At 45.8% G+C, this 22,771-nt stretch overlaps 1 protein-coding gene across 2 annotated transcripts; it reads left to right on the top strand.

Annotated features, from left to right (window-relative positions):
• The first annotated feature begins 130 nt into the window (after window positions 1-130).
• On the top strand, window positions 131-21,347 carry Ganab (glucosidase II alpha subunit). Of its 2 annotated transcripts, XM_052761733.1 has the most exons (25): window positions 131-258; window positions 4,667-4,771; window positions 4,921-5,029; window positions 7,184-7,311; window positions 11,271-11,450; window positions 11,932-11,997; window positions 12,933-13,002; window positions 13,193-13,280; window positions 13,368-13,464; window positions 13,710-13,890; window positions 14,384-14,537; window positions 15,127-15,362; window positions 15,453-15,579; window positions 15,700-15,779; window positions 16,005-16,148; window positions 16,281-16,377; window positions 16,875-16,976; window positions 17,117-17,360; window positions 18,781-18,845; window positions 19,212-19,288; window positions 19,373-19,447; window positions 19,580-19,693; window positions 19,810-19,922; window positions 20,057-20,157; window positions 20,279-21,347. In XM_052761733.1, exons 1-25 carry the CDS (start codon window positions 221-223, stop codon window positions 20,386-20,388), a joined length of 2,901 nt encoding a protein of 966 aa, XP_052617693.1. In that variant the 5' UTR covers window positions 131-220; the 3' UTR covers window positions 20,389-21,347. The 2 variants fall into 2 exon arrangements, with proteins under 2 accessions (XP_052617693.1, XP_052617694.1); XM_052761734.1 differs by lacking the exon at window positions 11,932-11,997.
• The last annotated feature ends 1,424 nt before the right edge of the window (window positions 21,348-22,771 follow it).

Genomic DNA, 22,771 nt, shown 5'->3' with positions numbered 1-22,771 from the left:
TCTATCTGACTCAGAAAGCTGCCAAAGCCCGAGAATGCAGAGGCCGGGACGTCAAGCCACGCCCCATCCATAATTTAGAACGCGCTCGGCCAATGGCATAGACGTCCGGCCGCGCTCTGGCCGGGCCAATCGAGAGGCCGGAAGGGGCGGGGATTAGGATACGTGGCTCAACGTGCGCAGGGGCGGGTAGGTTCGGGTCAAGGAGCAAACCCGGTACAAGATGGCGGCGGTAGCGGCAGTGGCGGCGCGTAGGAGGCGGTGAGGAGCCCGGAACCCGGGGGCGCGCCCGGACGCCCTTAGATCCCCCGAGCCCCATTTGCTCCTTTCTCTATGCCTTCCCGTCACCCTGCTACTCCTGGCCTCGCAGGGCTCTTTGTCCCCGTGGTGGTGGCCTCAGGCTTCATCCTCCAGCGGCAGATTCGCGAGTCGCTGCGGCCCTTGCCTGTGGGGCTCCTGGATCTCGCCGGGTGACTTAGAAAGGCTGAAGCTGGGTGCTCTTTTCCGCCTTGGCCGCTCCCAGCCGCCCCCTCTCCCTTGGCGGCTCGCGGTGGTCAATGCTTCCGCCGCCTTCCTGCAGTGCTCAGGGCCGTCGAGGCAGGTAGAGGGACGAAATGCATCCCAGCCTGTGATGAAGCAGCCTGTTGCCACACTGCTCCTCTTTCAGGCTGGAAGCACTGCGGTGGCCAGGTCGTCCTGTATTACTTTCTTGCTCTCCTCACCAGCCCTGACCAGTTTCGTTAATGCTCGTTTGGTGGGCACGGCTGGGGCAGGGAGTAAGTTCACAGTCTGCATGGATAATGTTGCTCAAACACAACATGTAATCGAATGGTTTGGTCTGCGCTCTAGAGTTTTTCTAGAACCGAGAAAAGCTTAGGAACACATCAGCACCGCAAAGCGCCGTACACCTAACGGACGTAATGGGTTGGGAAGAGGCGTGTACTGTCAGCAGCAGTGTAAAAAGGGTGAATCATAAACTTTGCTCTCCAATAAACAAGTGGACTTACTTTAAAGCTCATTCCTGACTTTTAGCTTGTGAACACCTTGTTTGGGGCGCTTAAGGCATCCCTGAATTCCTAGAGCCAACAAGTCAGAGCTGGAAATATCCTTTAGAAATCATATCCTTATGGACATCTCCCCAAACTTATTTTATAGACCTGAAGATAGGGCTCCAGGGAGTATTTAACTGCTGAACTGCTCACTGCTGCTATTTGGGGCAGGTGGGCACAGGGACAGTCGCCCAGTTTCCTGTAGCAGCCACTCCTCAGGACCAGGGCTGTATATATGCCTTGTGCTTAGGTTTTTCTAGTAGCATTTCTTCTACTTGTTTTACTGTTACTTACTCCTGCTCAGCCTCGTGTACCAATGCCTGGTGTTCCCTCACTTTTCTAGCGGGCTTTTTTCACTACTGGTGGCTCCCAGACAGCCTTCCAAAATTTTCAGCTTCTGGAGGGCTTCCTTGGTTAACTGATCCTTTTCAAAATTTTCTTTTGGTGGTTCTGGGGATCAAACAGGGCTTGATGAATGCAAAGCATTCACCTTGCTTTGTGGTAATTTTCTTCCAAGTAGGTATGGAAGCCGGATAACTGAGTATGATAGGCCCTGTGTTGGTTTCATGGCTTAGAGGAACCATGTCTTCTGTATTGCCAATCTACCGTTGGCTGGCCTGGAACTCACTATGTAGACCAGGCTGGCCTTGAACTCAGAAAGATTTGCCTCCCTCTGCCTCCCAAGTGCTGGGATTAAAGGTGTGCATCACTGGGGGCTGGAGGGATAGCTCAGTGGTTAAGAGCACCGGCTGCTCCTCCAGAGGACCTGGGTTCAGTGCCCAGCACCCACATGACAGCTCACAGCTGTCTGTAAGTCCTGTTCCAGGGGATCTGATTACTGCATACAGACATACAGGCAGGCAAAAAAGTAAAAATAAAATGTATTATTAAAAAAAGAGGTGCACCACTATGCTTGGCTTCCCCCCTTTTTAAATAAGATTGTTATTTTTTTTACATTTATTTTGCCTGTGTGTGTGGCTATGCACATGTATGTAATGAGTTGGTTCTCTCCTCCCACCATGTGGGTCTTGGATAATCAAACTTAGGTCATTACACTTGGCAGCAAGTGCCTTACCCGCCAAGCCATCTTGTGAGTCCCCTCTGCCATCTCCATGGGACACTTCTAAGTATGTTCCTGTATTGCTTACATCATAGTCACTGAAAGAACTTGTTTAAAAGGCTGATGTTAGCGGTTGGGATATACCTCAATGTTTGCCTGGCATGAGTGAGACCCTGGGTTCAATCTTCAATACTTAAAAAAGAGTAAAGAAAATAAATCTTGGTCCAAGGTTTGGTAGTGTTTGTTTAATAAACATAGCAAATGTTTCTTGTCTTATTTTCAAGACAGGGTTTTACATAGCTCAGACTTTAGTCTTCCTGCTTCTACTTCCCAAATATTGGGATTATAGGTCTATACCACCATACTTGGCTAGTTATTTCTTGTTTTTTTTTTGTTTTGTTTTTTTTTTTGTTTTTTTGTTTTTTTCTTTTTTCAGGGAAAGGGTTTCTCTGTGTAGCCCTGGCAATCCTGGAACTTGCTCTGTAGACCAGGCTGGCCTTGAACTCAGAGATCAACCTGCCTATGCTGGGATTAATGGTGTACGCCACCACTGCCTGGCTTACATATAAATGGACACTAAAATATGAGAGTCCCTATATAGGATTCCATTTAGTTGGTGAATATATTCTTCAAACTAACTTAAATTTTATTGTCATTTTTTATGTATGGGTTTTTGCATGCCTGCATGTCTGTGCCCCATGTGTGTGCTTGATGCCAGAAGAGGGTGTTGGGGATCTCCCAAAATAAATCTCTGAAGGTTGTGAACTGGCATGTAGGTGCTGGGAATCAAACTCAGGTCCTCTAGAAGAGCAGCCACTGAGCTGTCTCTCTAGCCCCAAACTAATTTTTTTTTTTTTTTTTTTTTTTTTTTTTGGTTTTTTGAGACAGGGTTTCTCTGTAGTTTTGGTGCCTGTCCTGGATCTAACTCTGTAGACCAGGCTGGTCTTGAACTCACAGAGATCCACCTGGCTCTGCCTCCCAAGTGCTGGGATTAAAAGGGTGTGCCACCACCACCACCGCCTGGCATAAAGAAGTAGTTTTGAGCCCTGGTTACTCATTAGAGTTAGAGGATATTTATTTATGAGTTATGTTTTGTTTGTTTGTTTCTTTTCAAGACAGGGTTTTCTCTGTGTAACAGCCCTGACTGTCTTTGGAACTTGCTTTGTAGACCAGGCTGGCCTTGCCTGTGCCTCCTGAGTGCTGGGATTAAAGTTGTGCGCCACCACTGTCCATTGAATTATAATTTTTTTTTTTTTTTTGGTTTTTCGAGACAGGGTTTCTCTGTGTAGCTTTGCGCCTTTCCTGGTACTCGCTTTGGAGACCAGGCTGGCCTCGAACTCACAGAGATCCGCCTGCCTCTGCCTCCCGAGTGCTGGGATTAAAGGCGTGCGCCACCACCGCCCGGCCTGAATTATAATTTTTGAGATAAATTCTCACTCTGTTGCTCAGATTAGTCTCCTATGCAAAAAAAAATTCCTAACCCTGCCCTGGCCTCCCATGGAGCTGTGGGCTACAAGCATATATCATGCCATAGAGAGCTTAAACAGACCCTCTTTTAGGCCAATTAAATCAGTGTTTGAAGGTGATACTAGGGTATTGGTTCTTTAAAAATTTCAGTCATTTGAAAGCTAGGAATAGATCAGTTAGCTAGGCCCTTTGGGTTCATTAGGGCTCAGTATGTTTTTTAGTTGTTACTCCTTTTAGTCTTAAATAGTGATGACTATCTGTTTTGAAGATGCAGAACTGAACATCAAAGGAGGTGGATGCCTAGTGTTCCAGGGAAGCTAGGACCTTAGGCATCGTGACCAGCAGACTAACTGAGGGCATAGCTTTTGATGTTCTAGCTCTAGTTCCATCTGATGCCTTACCCCGAAAGGTATAATTTGCTTTGTTGCTCTGATGTACACACATGGTATGACCATTTCCTCTGGGATTGACTGTTACTGCTTCTTCCCTCGGAGAGGCTGATGTAACTACAGTCAGTACTCGGGCCTTTGAAGTCCAGAGGTGCTTTGTCTACTCTGCCCTTTGAAGGGATGGTGTAAATGAGCCATCCCTTCAGGACTTGCACGCTCTCTGTCTGTCTGATTCTGTCTCTGTCTCTCTAATTCCGAGACAAGGTTTCTCTGTGTATCCCTGGCTGTCCAGGGACTAGGTCGGTGGACTAGGCTGGCCTCGAACTTAGAGATTCCTTTGCTTCTGCCTCCAGAATCCTGGGATTAAAGGCATGGGCCACCACTGCCCAGCAACTTTTCTTCTTTAAAAAAAAAAAAATTCTTTTGAGACAGGCTCTTAGTACATAGTCTTGGCTGGCCGGGATTTGCTATGTAGACCACGCGGACCTCGAACTCACAGAGATCTACGCTTTGCCTTCTGAGCACTAGTATTAAAGACATGTGCCACCGTGCCAGACTCAAGACTGACTTCCTCCTTCGTCTCTCTGCTCTTCGTCCCCATTTAGTGTGGTTGCCTTTCATGAGCTGTCTTTTAGGGTTATGGCAAAAAGGTGAGGCCCTTCCTGAGGTGTTAACTGTTCTCTCCTTGTCTTTTTTTCCCGTAGGTCTTGGTTAAGTTTGGTACTGACATGTTTAGGGGTCTGTCTGGGGATTACCCTTGCTGTGGATAGAAGCAACTTTAAGACCTGTGATGAAAGTTCCTTTTGCAAGTATGTTTCTGGAAGAGGTGAATGAAAAGTGGGTATGTGGGGAAGTATGTGTGGCAGGTGGGTAGTGTAAGAAAGGAGATGATAAGTAGAGGCACCTAAGGATATTGAGATGCCCTCTAACCTTACTTCCCAACTGTTGCACTTGGCAGACGGCAGCGAAGCATTCGGCCAGGCCTTTCTCCTTACCGTGCCTTGCTGGACACACTTCAGCTTGGTCCTGATGCTCTCACAGTCCATCTGATCCATGAAGTCACCAAGGTCAGGCAAGACAAAATAAGGTAGTAGGGATGGGAAAATGGGTGGTAACTTGGGAAATTGAAACTTGTAACCAATGTTTTATGTTAGGCTGATGTTGTGAATTTTACTTTTTATTCTTTTCTGTGTATTAGTGTTTTGCCTTCATGTCTGTGTACAATGTGTCTGTAGGTCCCATGGAGGCCAGAAGAGTGTGTTAGATCTACTGGGACTGGAGAATTGATCATTGTGAGCCAGCATGTGGGCACTGGGATCAAACCCAAGTCCTTTGGAAGAGCAGCTAGCTCTCTTAACAGCTGAGCCATCTCTCTGGCCCTGAGACTTTTGATTTTGAAAAAATCTGATTTCAGGTTCCTTAGGCCAAAGCTTCATAAACTTTTTACATTTGCAAGAAATTTTTATAGTAGAGAGAGAGAAAGGGAGAGAGAGAGAGTGTTGTGTATGAGTGGTGTGTGTATGCAAGTCAAACATTTAAATAAGCCATAAATTTATTTTACAACAGTTATTTGGCACACACATTTTTTTGTTTGTTTGTTTTGTTTTGTTTTTTTCAATGTGTGTGGATGTTTCCAGACAGGGTTTCAGGGTTTCTCTTTGTAGCCCTGACTGACCTCGAACTCACTGTGTAGATCAGGCTGGCCTCTGACTTAGAGAGATTGGCCTGTCTCCGCCTCTGGAGTGCTGGGATTAAAGGTATGTCCTACCATCGCCTGGCCAATTTTACAGTTTCTTAAAGATGAAAGCAAAGTTATATTCTAATGAGATGATGTGCTTGTTTGTCTTTATATGAAGACTTAGTCATGTCCAAAATACATGGTCCTGAGGTATTCAGAGCAACTTCAGGGCTTTTCAGAGTTGAGAATTCCATTGCATATAAATACTACCTAGTATAAAATGGCAGATGTATGGCTAGAGCCATACTTCAGAAATTGTTGGAAATTGTCCTAATCCCAAGCCACAATTCATTCCTTTGTTTGTTTGTTTGTTTGTTTTTGGTTTTTCGAGACAGGGTTTCATTATGCAGCCCTGGCTGTCCTGGACATTACTTTTTTTTTTTTTTTCAAAGATTTATTTATTTATTTTATGTATATGAGTGCTCTGTCGACTTTATGCCAGAAGAGAGCATCAAATCCCACTATTGATGGTTGTGAACCACTATGTGATTGCTGGGAATTGAACTCAAGACCTTTGGAAGAGCAGCCAGTGCTTTTAACCACTGAGCTATCTCTCCAGCCCTGGACATTACATTTTTTTTTTTTTAAATGAAGCTCAAAACTTAAGCCAGCAATCCATATAGTAATCATTTATTTATTTATTCTGGGACAGGGTCTCATTATATATCCCTAACTGACCTTGAACTCACAGCGAATCTTCCTGCTTCTACCTCCTAAGTGTTAAGGACTGTGCCACCATACCTGATAACTTTTAAAATGTAAGCTGTCATATTTTTGTAAGAGCAGAAAACTTTGTATGTATAGTAAAAATACCACAATTGATAACACACAGTAGTCTCAATGTGAGCCAAAGTGTTTTAGGCAGTGTTCATTGGCATGGTGTGCCACGATGGCATGAAAAGGACAACATACATGTTGTGTGTTGAGAACTAAGACTTCAGTGAAGTTGGGTGGTGAAATATGGGTGACCACAGCTAGATTTTTTGGGTTTTGTTAATTATTTATTTATCTATCTATCTTAGTTTTTTGAGACTGAGTTTCTCTGTGTAACAATCCTGGCTATCCTGGAACTCACTCTGTAGACTAATCTGGCCTTGAACTCAGAGATCCACCTGCCTCTGCCTCCCGAGTTCTGGGATTAAAAGTGTGTGCCACTAGTCCTGACTTTCACCTGTTCTTCTTAAGAAGGACCCAGATTTGAATTCCAGCACCTACATGGTTGCTTACAAAATATCTACAGCTCCGGTTCCAGGGACCATTGCCTTCTTTTGACCTCTGTGGGCACCAGGCACGCACATGGTGCATATACACTCAGGCAAACCATTCATACATATAAAAATAAATAAATCTAAATATATTTCAGTTTTAAATCAGAGTGGTAGGCAAAAGGATGAGAAGAGACATCTCAGAGAGAAAGTGTTCAGAGGGTTTGCATGGCGTGGTCTGTTTTGTTTCTCCAAATTCAGATTTTCTGTTTGTGCAGGTGTTGCTTGTGCTGGAGCTCCAGGGCCTTCAGAAGAACATGACTCGGATCAGGATTGATGAGCTAGAGCCTCGGCGGCCCCGATACCGAGTGCAAGATGTTTTGGTGGCTGATCCTCCCACATCTCGGTAAATTTTTCCTAAGAAGGGTGTCTGTCTGAGTACCCTTTGTCCTTCCTGAAGAGCCTTTGGTAACTTGGTTGCATCAGAGAAATAGTTGGCTAGCACCCCCTCCTCTGGTCTGTCCACACTCTTTCCCTTTTGTTTCACTTCTTCCACTCGTCTGCTCACTCAGCAAACAGGAGGTGTTTTGTCTTCCTCTCAGACCTAGGCTAAGTCCTGGTGTGAAAAGGAAGTAAGCAAGCCACAGATCACACCTTGCTTGTTTACCAGGCTCTCCCCTCCCCTCTTTTTTCCCAGTTGTTTAGAATAGGATTGCTCAAATATTTGCTTTGTATTTATTCATATGTTTATTTATTTATTTATTTTTTGTTTTTTGAGACAGGGTTTCTCTGTGTAGCTTTGCGCCGTTCCTGGAACTCGCTTTGGAGACCAGGCTCAGAACTCACAAAGATCTGCCTGCCTCTGCCTCCCGAGTGCTGGGATTAAAGGCGTGCGCCACCACCGCCCGGCTTATTCATATGTTTAAATTACGGGTCTCTGCTGCATCTGTTTCTCTCTCTCTCTCTCTCTCCCCCTTTTAATTGAGACAGGATCTCATTCTGTAACTCAGGTTTGCCTGGAATGCAGTTTATAGATCACACTTAGCTTTGGACTCACTTAATCCTGCTAGTGGCGTCAGTCTCTCGAGGACTGGTATTGTAAGGCATGAGCTACCTACCACACAATACCTTGCTCTTTCCCAATTAATTAATGAGACAGAACATCTTTGTATGTTTGGTTTTCTTTTATGTGAGTGTGTGTACAAGTGGATGTTTGTCCAGAGAACAACCCCTGGAACAGTATTTATCTCTCATTGGCCTGGAACTCATTGATTAGGTTAGGCTGACTGGCCAGCGATTACCAGGCATCTGCTTGTCTCTGCTTCTCTAGAATTGGGATTATAATCTGAAGCCACCACACTGCTTTTATATGTGGATTCTGGGGATTAGACTCTCTTCTTCATGGTTGTGAGACAAGCACTTTGCCAACTGAGCTCTTTCCTCAGGCCCTATTTATATGTTGCCTTTGGGTTTACTATTCTGTGAGATAATAGCTGATAGCTATACCCATTCATCTCTTTTGTGGTTTGTCCTTACTGGCTTAGAGAATTTGTTAATCTTGAGTCTTTACCATTTATATCTTGTGAGTACCTTTTCCCAGGTTGTAACCTTTTAATTTACTAAAAGAAAACAGCTTGAGATTAAGGATGTGACTCAATTATAGAGTACTTTGCTAGGCCCTGTGCTTAAGTTATTCCAGAAAAGCAAATCAAAATACTTGGGCTGGGGAGCTTTTAGCTCTGTGGTAGGACACTTGCTTAACATGTGCTAGGCTGAGTATCAGTATTTCAATATCCATTACAACACATGTACACACACTTTGTAATTTGGAGTGATTTTAGATTTATAGGAAAGTTGAAGGAATGATTTCCTTTGTACCCTACACACAGTTTACGTGCTTGCTAACATTACTATAATTTGTCTTCCTGACTGAATTGTTAGCACTGTACTATTAACCCCAGTTTATGTTTATTTAGATTTCCTTAGGTTTTACCTAGTATGCTTTTTCTGCTCTGAAGCCAAGATACCATACAGCATTCAGTTGTCATACCTCTATAGATTCCTCTGGACTGAGACAGTTTTTCAGATTTTGAATGTTCTTGATGACCCTGAAGGTATCTTTTGAGAAATACAAATTTTTAGTGTTAGTGTTCAGGTTACTGTGTCAGTCAGTGTTGTACCTTGTGGTGTTAGCACATACTGCTTTGTTTAAATAATCTCTCTTGGGCTGTGGATGTGGCTCCGTGGGAGAGCACTTGTGGAGTATGCACGAGGCCCTGGTTCAATCCCTAGCATTACAAAACAACAACTGTTTCATCCAGGCCTGGTGGTTAGCATCTATAATCCTGACTACTTGAGAGACTGAGGCAGGAGAATCTCTTTAACATAAATATTAGAGGCCAGCCTAGGCTATAAAGTGAAACCCTTTCTTATAAACTAAACAGACAAAGACATAAACATGAACCAAGAAGGAAAAGAAAAAAAAGTTTTGTTTACCTCTTGGAGATAAATATTTTTTTACGTTTTCTTCTAAGGTTTTATTTTTTGTTTGTTTGTTTTGAGGCAAGGTCTCACTATGTAGCTCTGGCTGTCCTGGAACCCACTACATAAACCAGGCTGGCTTCAAACTCAGAGCTCTGTCTGACCCTGCCCCCTTAATTAATTAATTAACTTTTAATTAAAATGATTCTACTGGAATTAAAAGAGTGCACCACTACTACTGACAAAGAATGCATATGTCTATATGGAAATGTCATAATGGAGCCCCTTTCTACACTTAATGTATACTAATATATTTTTTATTTTAAACCCTCTTCCCTGACCCCAATGTCCCCATGGCCTACTGAGCAGATGTGTGTGCCTCTTCTAATAGTTCCCTAAATATTTATTTATTTATATATATATTTTTTGTTTTTGTTTTTCGAGACAGGGTTTCTCTGTGTAGCTTTGCGCCTCTCCTGGAACTCACTTGGTAGCCCAGACTGGCCTCGAACTCACAGAGATCCGCCTGGCTCTGCCTCCTGAGTGCTATTTATATATTTATTATATATGTCTGTGTATGGGTATGTGCATGTAAGTGTACGTGCCCTTGCAGGCAGGAGGGTTCCTGGAGCTGGAGTTAGATGAGCTTGTGAGCTGTCTGACATGGGTGCTGGGAATTGAACAGTCAATATGAGTCCTTTGCAAAGCAGTCAGTATGCACTAATTGATGAGCCATTCTAGCTCCAGTTTGTGTGTGTATATGCACATGTAGCATGCATGCAATGGTGAGAGGACAAACTCTGGTGTTGTTCCTCGGATAGTGTTCCTTCTTTATTTTTGGAGATAGGGTCTCTTTGTGTAGCCCTGGATATCCTGGAACTTGCTCTGTAGACCAGGCTGGCCTAGAACTCAGCCACCTGCCTCTGCCTTCCGAGCACTGGGATTAAAGGTGTGCGCCACCACCGACCAGATGTCCCCTTTTTTAATTTTTTCCCCTTTTAAATTGTTTTTAGGATAAAGTTTCACATCGGCTTGGAATTTAACTAGTAGCTTAGGCTGGCTAGCTAACCTATAGGATCACCTGTCTCTTTTAACAGTGAGATTACAAGCATGCCCTACCATGTCCAGCTTAGGTTCTGAGGATTGAAGTTAGGTTTGTTTTTGGTTTTTTTTTTTTTTGTTTTTTTGCAAGCATTGTACTTAGCCTGTCTCTTTAGTCTTTACTTTAAATTTTCTTTGAGAGGATCTTACTATGCTCTGGCTGGCATGGAACATGCTTTAGACCAAGATGGCTTTAGACTTGAGGCAGTCTTGTCTCTACCTTCCAAGTGCTGGGTTACAGATATGTGCCACCATACTTAGTCTTAAGGTTTACTTATTTTGGGGCCAGTGGGATGGCTCAGTAGGTAAAGACACTCGTGGCCCAGCCTAAGGACCTAAGCTGAATCTTCTGGACTCAACATGAAAGAAGTAGAGAACAGACTCCAGAATGTCTTACTTTGGTCTCTACATGCTCACAGTGGTGCATGCTAACCTGTCCCCACAGTATAAATGGGAACATACCAAAAAAAAAATGAAATGTTATTATTGTTTTATGTATATCTGCATGTGTATGGATGGGTATGCACTGTAGCATGTGTGTAATGGTCAGAGGACAAGCTGGGAGATTGGTTCTCTCTTTCTACAGTGTAGGTCTTTGGAACCTGATCTCAGGGCATCAGGCTTGGTAGCGTGCATCTTCGCCTGCTGGCTCATCTTGCCAATCCCCAAAAATGTTCAAAGAGAAAAAGGCTCTAATGAGTTTGTCTCTCCCTGAACTTGATGCCTGTAGCAAGCCTCTTGGCCTTTTGCCTAGTCATATATTCCCTTTGATCTCTTTTCCAGGCTTTCAGTTTCTGGCCATGATGACAACAGTGTAGAGCTAACAGTGGCTGAGGGACCCTACAAAATCATTTTGACAGCACGGCCATTCCGTCTTGACCTGCTAGAGGATCGCAGCCTTCTGCTCAGTGTCAATGCCCGAGGACTTATGGCTTTTGAGCACCAGAGGGCCCCCAGGGTCCCGTGAGTACAGGGTGGGGACTCAGGGAACTTGTGGTAGTGCCTTGAAATATTACAGGGTCTGGTTTTGTATTCTTGGGAAGAGATTGGGTGCAGGACAGCCAGATAGGGACAAGAGGGTGGGAGACACCATCTTATCAGAGAGGGTAAAAACCAGACCTGGGTTGCAATTTTCTCTTCCCTGTACATATCAGGAGGCAGTTATTTTTGTCCCTGAGCTGTACATTGGGCACCTCCTCTGGGAGGTCTGCCTGGATCTGCTCTTTCTTTCCCTTCTCACACCATCACATTCCCCTAGTTTATTTTCTTCCTATTTATTTATTTGCTTGCTTATTTATTTATTTATTCATTTATTTATTTATATTTGGTTTCGTTTTCCCCCCATCTCCAGAAGTTTGTCTACTGAAACTCACTTTTATGTTTCTGTTTTTGTGTTGGTTTTGTGCCTCCTTCCCCCTTCCCTACTCATCTCCTCCTGCCCCAGTTTCTCGGATAAAGTTAGTCTCACGCTCGGTAGCATGTGGGATAAGATCAAGAACCTTTTCTCTAGGTAAATCCACGGCCACTGGTACTGTATCTGTTCCTCTTCCTTACCCACCCCTCACTCTGGCCCTCTGGGGAAGCTGTCCCAGACCTTTCCATCCCCTTCCCTTCACCATCTGCTCTTTCCCCACTCTTGGTATTTGGGCTCTTGTTTGCTCTTTCCCCTGGCTGGGGGGAAGATGAGTGCTGGAAGTCCCTAAGGAATGTAGGAAGCTTATTGCTTGGCCAGGGCTGGAGGGGTTTTCTGTTTTGCTGGGGTTCCGGGTTCTAACTTGGAATACATTTGAGATCCTGGAGAGAACTGTTTGCCAGCTGCCCTTGAAAAGCATTCTTTTGTTGTTGTTCATTTTTTTGTTTGTTTTGAGACAGGGTTTCTCTGTGTAGCCCTGGCTGTCCTGGGACTCACTTTAGATCAGGCTGGCCTTGAACTCCCAGATCCACTTGCTGTACCTCCTGAGTTCTGGGATTAAAGGCGTGTGCCACCTAGAAAAGCTCTCTTTGGCAAAAACCTTTTGGAGTCCCAGAGTGTATCTGGAGAGGCTTTTTATGGTTTGACCAACTTGCCTTTGTGTAAAGCCTGATGAGGAAAGGTCAGATTTTTTTCTGTGATGGCAGCAGAACCAGGACTGGCATTTAGAACCTAGGCTACTGAACTACCCTGCCCGTCTCTTGTAGACACCAGCAGAGGCTGCTGATGTGGGCCTGTGTATAGGAGGCACTTCCTGCTGGCATCTACTCCTGCTGGCATCTACTCTACGTTTTCCTGCCAGTTCTTTCCCCATTCTGCTCATTGGGGTCCCTTCCCAAGCTTTAACATTCAGTCCCTTCCTCCAGTGCTTTCATCCTTTGGACCCTTGGCTCTCTATTCCCTCACCCCTCCTTCCATTAGCCCCTCATCCCTGCCCGCTCTGGATTGGAGCAGACAGCTCTCCTACCTTCCAGGCAAGAATCAAAAGACCCAGCTGAAGGCAATGGAGCCCAGCCTGAGGCAACACCTGGGGATGGTGACAAGGCAAGTTGAAGTGGTGGGTGGTTGGAGTGGAGTGGGGGGTTGACCGGAAGGCTGCTGAGTAAAGGCCCACAAGAACATTGAGCCTAGTCTTGTCCTGAAGGATGAGATTTAGAACATGAGAGTGGGAAAAGACTACTGGTGCATGGTTGGCTATCAGTCCACTTTTTTTTTTTTTTTTTTTTTTAAACAGCCAGAGGAGACCCAGGAGAAGGCTGAGAAAGATGAGCCAGGAGCCTGGGAGGAGACATTCAAAACTCATACTGACAGCAAGCCTTATGGTGAGGGGCCAGGAAAGCCCTGGGTAAGGGCTCGGGGACATCTTGCCAAGCAGAAGCTCTGTAAATCAACCTTTGCTTTTCTTTCAGGACCTACGTCTGTAGGTTTGGACTTCTCTCTGCCAGGAATGGAACATGTGTACGGGATCCCCGAGCATGCAGACAGCCTGAGACTGAAGGTCACTGAGTGAGTCCAGTATTCACACTGGGATGGTTGAAAAGGAGGCAGCCAGGGCTTGGGAATTTGCTCATTCATTCAGTTGCATATTCTAGACAAGCATTACTCCCTTCCTGTATCTGGGTTACCTTTCTGGATTATAAAGTTCTTTTAAGGAACAAGTCTGTTCTTCTTTCAACTATGTCTGTGGGGTGGCATTTGCGTATGTCACAGCCTGGCCAGTCATTAGTCTAAGTCTGTCTGTCTACCACCAGGGGTGGTGAACCATACCGCCTGTACAACTTGGATGTGTTCCAGTATGAGCTAAACAACCCTATGGCTCTCTATGGGTCTGTGCCCGTGCTCCTGGCACACAACCCTCATCGAGACTTGGGCATCTTCTGGCTTAATGCTGCTGAGACATGGGTTGATATATCCTCCAACACTGCTGGGAAGGTAAGAGCATAGTATGGGCAGAGATAGGGTAAAAGTCTGCCAGGTCTTAAGACAGGGATGCTGGAATGTGAGTGTGAAAATGCTAGTGGCACAGCTTATTTGGGAGGTGGTCCTTAGTCATTGCCAGATAGTACTCAGTGGTGAGTGAAGTCATTGCCCTCTCAGCCTGAGAAGATTCACTGTCCATTCTGCAGGGACACTCTGGGTGTAGGGGTTACGTTGCTCACTGAGATTGAAAAGGTTCCTAATCTCAGGTATCAGTGGGTTACAAGGCAAGGACTTCAGGAGTGGTAAATGGTAACAGCAAGGCAGTCTGGTGGGAGGGTGGTGCTGCTTCAGAGAGTGGTCCATGAAACCCTCCTAGAGGAGGTGATCATTTACTCTGACCACACAGAAAGGGTTAGGAGCCAGCTGTATGCGCGCTCAAGAGGAAATAGCTGCTTTTGTCTCAAGTTGGCAATCAAAGGTTGACTTTGATTTGTCTCCTCCATAGACGCTGTTTGGGAAGATGCTGGATTACCTACAGGGATCTGGGGAGACTCCACAGACAGACATTCGTTGGATGTCAGAGAGTGGCATTATTGATGTTTTCCTGATGCTTGGGCCTTCAGTTTTTGATGTCTTCCGGCAGTATGCTAGTCTCACAGGTAGGTGATGCTTCCACTCTGCCAGCCAATAGCCTCATTTTTCTGTTTTTGAGAAGTTAGGTTTGTGCATTTTTAGAAATTCTCTCTCAGCCTGTTTTCCTACCCTACCTTCCTTTTAGTCTCCCTCTACTTTATAATCAGGTTTGATATCCCCTTTGTGACTCTGTCCTTTTCTTCCTCCTTTGTTTGTGTATGTGTATGCATGCATGCCATGTGTGTTTGTGAGCACCCTCAGAGGCCAGAAGAGGGCACCTGGAGCTGAAGTTACAGGTGATTGTGAGCTGCTTGATGTTGGTGCTCTGAGCCTAAACTTGGGTCTTTTGGAAGAGCTGCAAGTGCTCTTAATCCTCAAGCCACTTCTTTAGCCCCCGTAACCATCCTTTGAAGAACCAGGCATGGTGGCACATGCCTTTAATTCCAGAATTCAGGAGGCAGAGGCAGGAGGATCTCTGTGAGTTTGAGGCCAGCCTGGCCTACAAAGCAAGTTCCAGGACAGCCAGGACTCTGTTATACAGAGAAACTCTGTCTCGAAAAACTAAAAAACAAACAAACAAACAAACAAACCAACCATCCTTTGATGAACCTGCAGGGACCCAGGCATTCCCCCCTCTCTTCTCCCTCGGCTACCACCAGAGCCGCTGGAACTACCGGGATGAGGCTGATGTTTTAGAAGTGGATCAGGGTTTTGATGATCACAACATGCCCTGTGATGTCATATGGTTGGACATTGAACATGCTGATGGCAAGCGATACTTCACTTGGGACCCTACCCGATTTCCTCAGCCCCTCAATATGCTTGAGCACTTGGCTTCCAAGAGAAGGAAGGTAAGGGTGACCTGCAGCTGTTTGGTCTTCTCACAGTAAAACTGAAACATGAGAGTCCCAACCATTTCTCCTTTTATTCTTTGCCCCTAGCTGGTGGCCATTGTGGACCCCCACATCAAGGTAGATTCTGGCTACCGAGTTCACGAAGAAATTCGAAATCATGATCTGTATGTTAAGACCCGAGATGGCTCTGATTATGAGGGCTGGTGCTGGCCAGGTAAGCAGGCCAAGAATTGAAGAGGAGACTGTTGGGAGGCCAAGGAGGTAGAATTCTTTCATTTTGTTTTGTTTTGTTTTTGCCTCTTTGGGGATTGACAGCTGCTGTTTCTTCTTTCAGGCTCAGCTAGTTATCCTGACTTCACTAATCCAAGGATGAGGGCCTGGTGGGCTAACATGTTCAGCTTTGACAGTTATGAGGTAGGAAAGACACTGTCCCTGTGCCTTCCGTCTTTTCTACCTTTTCTTCATGACTGAGCCTTTGTGCTCGATACCATTGCTTTTGTTGGGCCTATACATTTCGTGGGGACTTGAAGATCTTGGAGGATTCTGAAAAATGCATGGTTCTAGATTTCTGGAAGCTTTCTGTCTAACAGTGTTCGTCCTTTTCCTCTCCTTTCCTTTACTTGGTGCCTGTGTTCTCAGGGTTCAGCTCCTAACCTTTTCGTGTGGAATGACATGAATGAACCATCTGTGTTCAATGGTCCTGAGGTCACCATGCTGAAGGATGCCGTGCATTATGGTGGCTGGGAGCACCGGGACATCCATAACATCTATGGCTTATATGTGGTAAGGGACTGAGAGAGGAAAGTTGGGAGACAAAGGGAGAAAGCGCTTAAGCATGAGGACTTTGTAGTTTTCACCAGATGACAGGTGGCCGTTGTTCACCTCTCTCTCTCTCTCTCTCTCCTTTCTACCCAGCACATGGCGACTGCTGACGGGCTAATACAGCGCTCTGGTGGCATAGAACGTCCCTTTGTCCTGAGTAGGGCTTTCTTCGCAGGTTCCCAGCGCTTTGGTAAGACTTGGAGAATAGAGTTGTGGCAGCTGTGCATGAAAGTGAAGGCTTGTAACCCCAGCACTTAAGAATGTTGACTCAGGAGTGCTTTAGTTGTAGGGCTACCTAGATAGTCTAGGCCCCTTGGAGCTACTTAGTATGACTCTGTTTCAAGGAAACAATAAGCAAAAAATAGAGCTGTAACACAAAAAATACAAAGGCCAGATCAGAGGAGCCATGGTATCTCTGGAAAGCTGTGTATTACATCCTCTAGCTGTGTACTTTGAGGGGAACCAGAGAGTGAATGGGATGTCTAATCCCCATTTAAGAGTTCTGATAGGGCTGGAGGGAGAGTACCTGCCTAGCTTATGCAAGGCCTTTGCTCAATTCCTAGAACCAAAAAAAGGAGTAGTGTTTAATATCTTCAGAGCATCCTGGCTGCTGTCCGAGGACACCTGTCTAAGGACTGAGTCCCTTTCTCTTTGTCAAGCTCCTTCCCTCCTCACTTTTTTCCCCAGGAGCTGTTTGGACAGGGGATAACACTGCAGAATGGGATCATTTGAAGATTTCTATCCCTATGTGTCTCAGCCTGGCACTGGTGGGACTTTCCTTCTGTGGTGGTAAGAGGAGGAGAAATTTGGGGGTTTGATTGGGATAAAGTCACAGGACTTGGGAATGAGCAAAGAACAGAATATTTATATGGATGGCTGCCAGTACCGCTTCTTTGCCCTTTTGCAACCTGCTCCTTCTCCTCTCCCAGCGGATGTGGGTGGCTTCTTCAAGAACCCAGAACCAGAGCTGCTTGTACGCTGGTACCAAATGGGTGCCTACCAGCCATTCTTTCGGGCTCATGCCCACTTGGACACTGGGCGGCGAGAGCCATGGCTATTAACGACTCAATACCAAGATGCCATCCGAGATGCCTTGTTCCAGCGATACTCTTTGCTCCCCTTCTGGTATACCCTCTTCTATCAAGCTCACCAAGAAGGGCTTCCTGTCATGAGGTAAATTAGTCAATGGGGTCTGTGTAGAGTCAGTTAAAGTGGCTGTGAGCTAATGAAGCCTGGTTTTTGTGTCTGCGCCTCTTTCTTTCCCTTTCCAGGGCCTTGTTTCTAAGATCTGATTTGAATATGAAATGTGGAAGGGAGGTTTGAGGATGTAATTTCGTGGTAGAGTACTTGCCTGGTATGCACAAGGCCATGCTTTCAGTCAGTCCCCAGTACCACCAAAACGAGAAAAGAAAAGAAAAGAAACAGGCTAATAGGCTAATGAAATGGCACAGTGGGTGAAAGCACTGCCATCAAATATAGGGAACCGAATTCAGTCGCCAGAATATGATAGAAGGAGAAAACTGACTGCTACATGTTGCAGGTTGTTCTCTGATCACCACATGCATGGCATGTGACCCTCCATCCCATCAAAAGTTGTAATTGGAAAAAGGGGGGGGGGGCGGTGGTGACTCGGGAGGCAGAGGCAGAGGCAGGTGGATCTCTGTGAGTTCGAGGCCAGCCTGGTCTACAGAGTGAGTTCCAGGACAGGCACCAAAACTACACAGAGAAAAAAAAGCAAAGCAAAGCCTGGTCTTGTGGTCTAGGAAGCTATGGTAGGAAGAAGGAGAGTCTAACACCAGCTTGTGCTGCATAGCAAGACCCTGTCTCAAAAAGAGTCAGGGGAGACTAATGGGAATAAGAGAATGGTGGAAGTGAACATCTGAAGAAAACTGCTAGCAGTTACAAAAGTAAGTAAAATGGGGTAATAGGATTAGGTGGCCATAAAGGGCCTTCTTGAGAAAATGGCCATGTTAAGATGAGCTTGTACAATGAGTGAGACAGATGTTTGTCATCCCAAGGAAGAACATTCCATGGAAAGGACACTGCAGGTGCCAAAATTCTGAAGTAAAACAAACCAGAAATAAAAAAATTCAGTGGGCCTTGGGAAGAAACTGGCAGGAGAGATTGGCATTGTGAATGGAGAAGACACTTCTCTGATCCTAGAGGGCCTTGCCAGCTTGGTGTCACTGAAGTGTTTGAGGAGACCACTAAAAGGTAGAGAACAATTGGAGAAGAGTGGAGTTAGGGAAGTGAGACAGGAAGTAGAATGACCAGACAAGGTGGAGTTGTGTAGCTGCAGCCGTCAGCTGGCTGAAAGCTCCTGGATTTCTCCCGAGTTTGATTCTTTGTTGTTTTGTGGTTTTTTGTTTTTTTTTTAAAGACCGATTTTCCCTGTGTAGTCTTGGCTGTCCCAGAACTTGCTCTGTAGACCAGGCTAGCCATGAACTCAGAGATCTGCCTGCTTTTCCCTCCTGAGTGCTGCCACCACTGCCCAGCCTCCCAGTGTGGTTCTTATTGCTAGTTCTTGGAGGATTGTCTTTGACCGCTGTCTGAGGAGATAATGTCTTCCTTTCCTGTCTTGCTTCCTTCCTAGGCCCCTCTGGGTACAGTATCCTCAGGATGTGACTACTTTCAGTATAGAGGATCAGTTCCTGCTTGGTAAGAAATGGGAAGACAGTTGATAGTGGGTTGGGTTTAGGCTTAAGAAGAATTTGTGACTGGGTGGTGGTGGTGGTAGTGGTGCATGTTTAATTCCAGCATTCCAGAGACAGAGGTAGGTGGATTTCTGAGTTCAAGGCCAGCCTGGTCTACAGAGTGAGTTCTATGACAGCCAAGCCAAGGCTACACAGAGAAACCCTATCTTGAATCCCTCCCCATAAAAAGAAGAACTTGTGTGATATGTATGTGTGAAGGTCTAAGAAGATTGGAGGAACTGTGGCTGGACTTGTAAGAGAAAGATGCTTTAATGCTCTCTAGACTGGCAGCTCATGCCCTCAGTTCCATGTTAATTCCTATATGTTTTAGGGGATGCACTGCTGGTTCACCCTGTATCAGATGCTGGGGCCCACGGTGTGCAAGTCTATCTGCCTGGCCAAGGAGAGGTAAGTTACAGAATGCTGTAGGCAAAGAAGCAAACAGGATGGAACCCTTGTGCATTAAGTGATCCAATATCTTATCATCCACAGGTGTGGTATGACATTCAAAGCTATCAGAAGTATCATGGTCCCCAGACCCTGTACCTCCCGGTAACTTTGAGCAGTGTGAGTATTCCTGTCTAGCTGCTATCCCTGTGTGTGATTTGAAGTCCAAGTAACCTTGGGTGCCCAAAAGAGTAAGAACAAAAGATGCTGAAAGGCCTAAAGTAGGGCCTCACTGTAGTGCTTTTGCCTTAGATCCCTGTGTTCCAACGTGGTGGGACAATAGTGCCTCGATGGATGCGCATACGGCGATCTTCAGACTGTATGAAAGATGATCCTATCACTCTCTTTGTTGCTCTCAGTCCCCAGGTGAGTCTCCAGTGGGTGAGCTACTTCAACTGTCTGCCTGTGTTCTAGAACTCAGTCCCCTGGCAGGTGTCCTTTACTCCCTCTTGGCTTAATTTCTCATCTCTCTTTTTGCTCAGAGTACAGCCCAAGGAGAGCTCTTCCTAGATGATGGACACACATTTAACTATCATACTGGCCATGAGTTCTTGTTTCGTCGATTCTCATTCTCTGGCAGCACACTTGTCTCTAGGTAATGGAGTACCCTTCCCATGGGCCTGGGCTTCAGGGGTCCTCAGGTTCACTCTGCTTTTCTCATGTTTTGACTTTGCTTTGAACAATCTTCATGACGACTTCTCCGATTGGCATTGCTTTTATCACCTCCAGTTCAGCAGACCCCAAAGGCCACCTTGAGACACCCGTCTGGATTGAGCGAGTGGTCATAATGGGGGCTGGAAAACCAGCAGCTGTGGTGCTCCAGACCAAAGGTTAGTGATAGGTCTGGCCTTGGGATGGGGAGAGGGCAGCAGAAACAGGGTTGACCGGGTTGGAACCTTGCTATGGGGAAGTAGCCTATTGCTGACTGTGGTGCTTGACTTCCTTCCACAGGATCCCCTGAAAGTCGCCTGTCCTTCCAACATGACCCTGAGACCTCTGTGTTGATACTGCGCAAACCTGGCATCAACGTGGCATCTGACTGGAGTATTCATCTTCGATAACCCAAGGATCTTGTTCTGAGTTGGGAGGAGGGGTGTGGTGGTATTGAGTTACCTTTTCTTTTGCTTTGGAGTTTGACCCTACTTAGAGTTCACCTTTCTAATCCCAAGACTCAGATTCTGCCAACATCTGGGCAGGGTGACAGGGCTGTCCTAGGGCTCTGAATTCCACATGTGAACTAGTCTTTCCTTCTGTATGTTTCCAAGCCCCTCCCCTCATTCCCAGTATCCTGTTGCTATAACTGGAGCACACTCATTTGTGAAGACTCGAGGGGCCTTGTCTTTCTCTTCACCTTCCGTAGGGTCCCTGACTTTTCCTCAGACCCTATCTATTCATGCCTCTTCTGTTGATGCCTTGGAAGAAGATGAGGACAGTGAACTCTAGGGTTCCTTTTTTTCTTCCTTGTTCTCTTCTTTCCCAACTGCCCACCCTTTTCATTCCTCCCTCCCTGGATCTGCCCTCCTAGCCCTCACCTTTCTCAGTTCCACTGATACACTGGGACCATCCCTTACCTGGTGAGGGACGAATGGATCAAGATTCAGGTTGCTGGAGAATATTCTCTTCCTTCTCATCTCAATCTTTTCTTCCCTGTTTCTTTCCAGAGCTGCTGCATTTCTCCCATCCCTTGAGGGAGAAGCTTCCATACAGTTAAGAGGGGATGGTCATTAAACTTCTTTTGCCCCCTCTGGTCCCCTTGGGACAACACTCAAGACAGAGAAATGAGTTGTGGTTTCACTGAATCACGGTCACCTGTATTTATTGCTGGGAAGAAGGCTGAGGGTGGGAGCAGATGATCATGTGTATCCAGGGACGGCTTCAAGCCCTGGGAAGGGGGTTGAGGGAGGACTCAGGAACCAGGAGAAATATTTGTGGGAATTTTTTTTTTACTTCCTCTGGGTTCCCAACTGTGACAGGTTTTGATAAAAGGAGAAACAATAAAAAGATAAACCATAGATAACAATTAGGTGTCTGAATTATAGTTGTAAACTGAAATACTCCAGAAGATAGTGGCCTTCCATTTTAATCTGAGTAAGCTGCTTAATTCTACCAAACCAAGCAAGCATGAAGCTTCTTTAGCTTGGTAGATGCCAGGACTTTATAGAACACCCCACCAAGGGGTCTTCGGGGTAGATGCCAGGACTTTTTTTTTTTTTTTTTTTTTTTTTTTTTTTTGGTTTTTCGAGACAGGGTTTCTCTGTGTAGCTTTGCGCCTTTCCTGGGACTCACTTGGTAGCCCAGGCTGGCCTCGAACTCACAGAGATCCGCCTGGCTCTGCCTCCCGAGTGCTGGGATTAAAGGCGTGCGCCACCACCGCCCGGCTCAGATGCCAGGACTTTATAGAACACCCACCAAGGGGTCTTCGGGGTAGATGCCAGGACTTTATCGAACCCCCACCAAGGGGTCGGTCTTCGGGGTAGATGCCAGGACTTTATAGAACACCCACCAAGGGGTCGGTCTTCGGGGTAGAGCAGTCAGAAAATCGCTCCGCCTCGCTAAGTATAAGGACCTGAGTTTGATCCACAGACCCACTGTGAAAACAGCTGAGTGGTGGCATAGCAGGCAGGCATTTGTAACCCAGTGCTGGGGAGGTGGAGACCGTCAAGGCTCTGGCCAGCTTGCCAAGCCTACTTGCTAAGTTCTAGCCCAATCCAGTTTAAAAAAAAAAAGGATGGCCGGGCGGTGGTGGCGCACACCTTTAATCCCAGCACTCAGGAGGCAGAGGCAGGCGGATCTCTGAGTTTGAGGCCAGCCTGAGTCTACAGAGTGAGATCCAGGACAGGCGCCAAAACTAAACAGAGAAACCCTGTCTCGAAAAACCAACCAACCAACCAAATAAATAAATAAACAAACATGCAAATACGTAAATGAATGAGTAAGTGAAAGGATGGTTCCCAAAGAACATGTAACATTAGTTAACCTCTGGCCTACACATATCACACATAGCAGTTGTCATTTTTTGTTTGTTGTTGTTTGTTGTATATTGGTTGTGGGTTCAGGTTCACTCGTGTCCACGGAATCAAGACACAGAGGCACCTCAGATGATTCTAGCCTTTCCCAGCTGCAGGGGGGATCCATCTCTACAGACTGGTCCACTGTAGCTTAACAAAGAGCCCTTTTATTGTTCTCCAATTTACACTTTTAGCAAGTTAATATTTGTACCCCAACACCTCTCATCTGAGCTCCCCAAAGGGACAATGCCAAACGCAAATCCTCAGTTAAGGAATACCACAGTTTTCCAGATTGTTCCTCAATCAAATTGGCATAGGCTTTGCACCTTTGGAAACTCTCAGACAAGATTCACATAGAAGGTACCTAGAGACAAAAGGTAGCAATCAGAAAAGGCTAACACTCTGGAGTCAAACCAGCTGTAGCTCTGTGGGAATT

This window comes from Peromyscus californicus, unplaced genomic scaffold (assembly GCF_007827085.1).
Source record: "Peromyscus californicus insignis strain IS unplaced genomic scaffold, ASM782708v3 Scaffold_4__1_contigs__length_199733344, whole genome shotgun sequence".
In the NCBI taxonomy this organism is placed as follows: Eukaryota; Metazoa; Chordata; class Mammalia; order Rodentia; family Cricetidae; genus Peromyscus; species Peromyscus californicus.
This window is presented reverse-complemented; position numbering and strand designations above follow the sequence as displayed.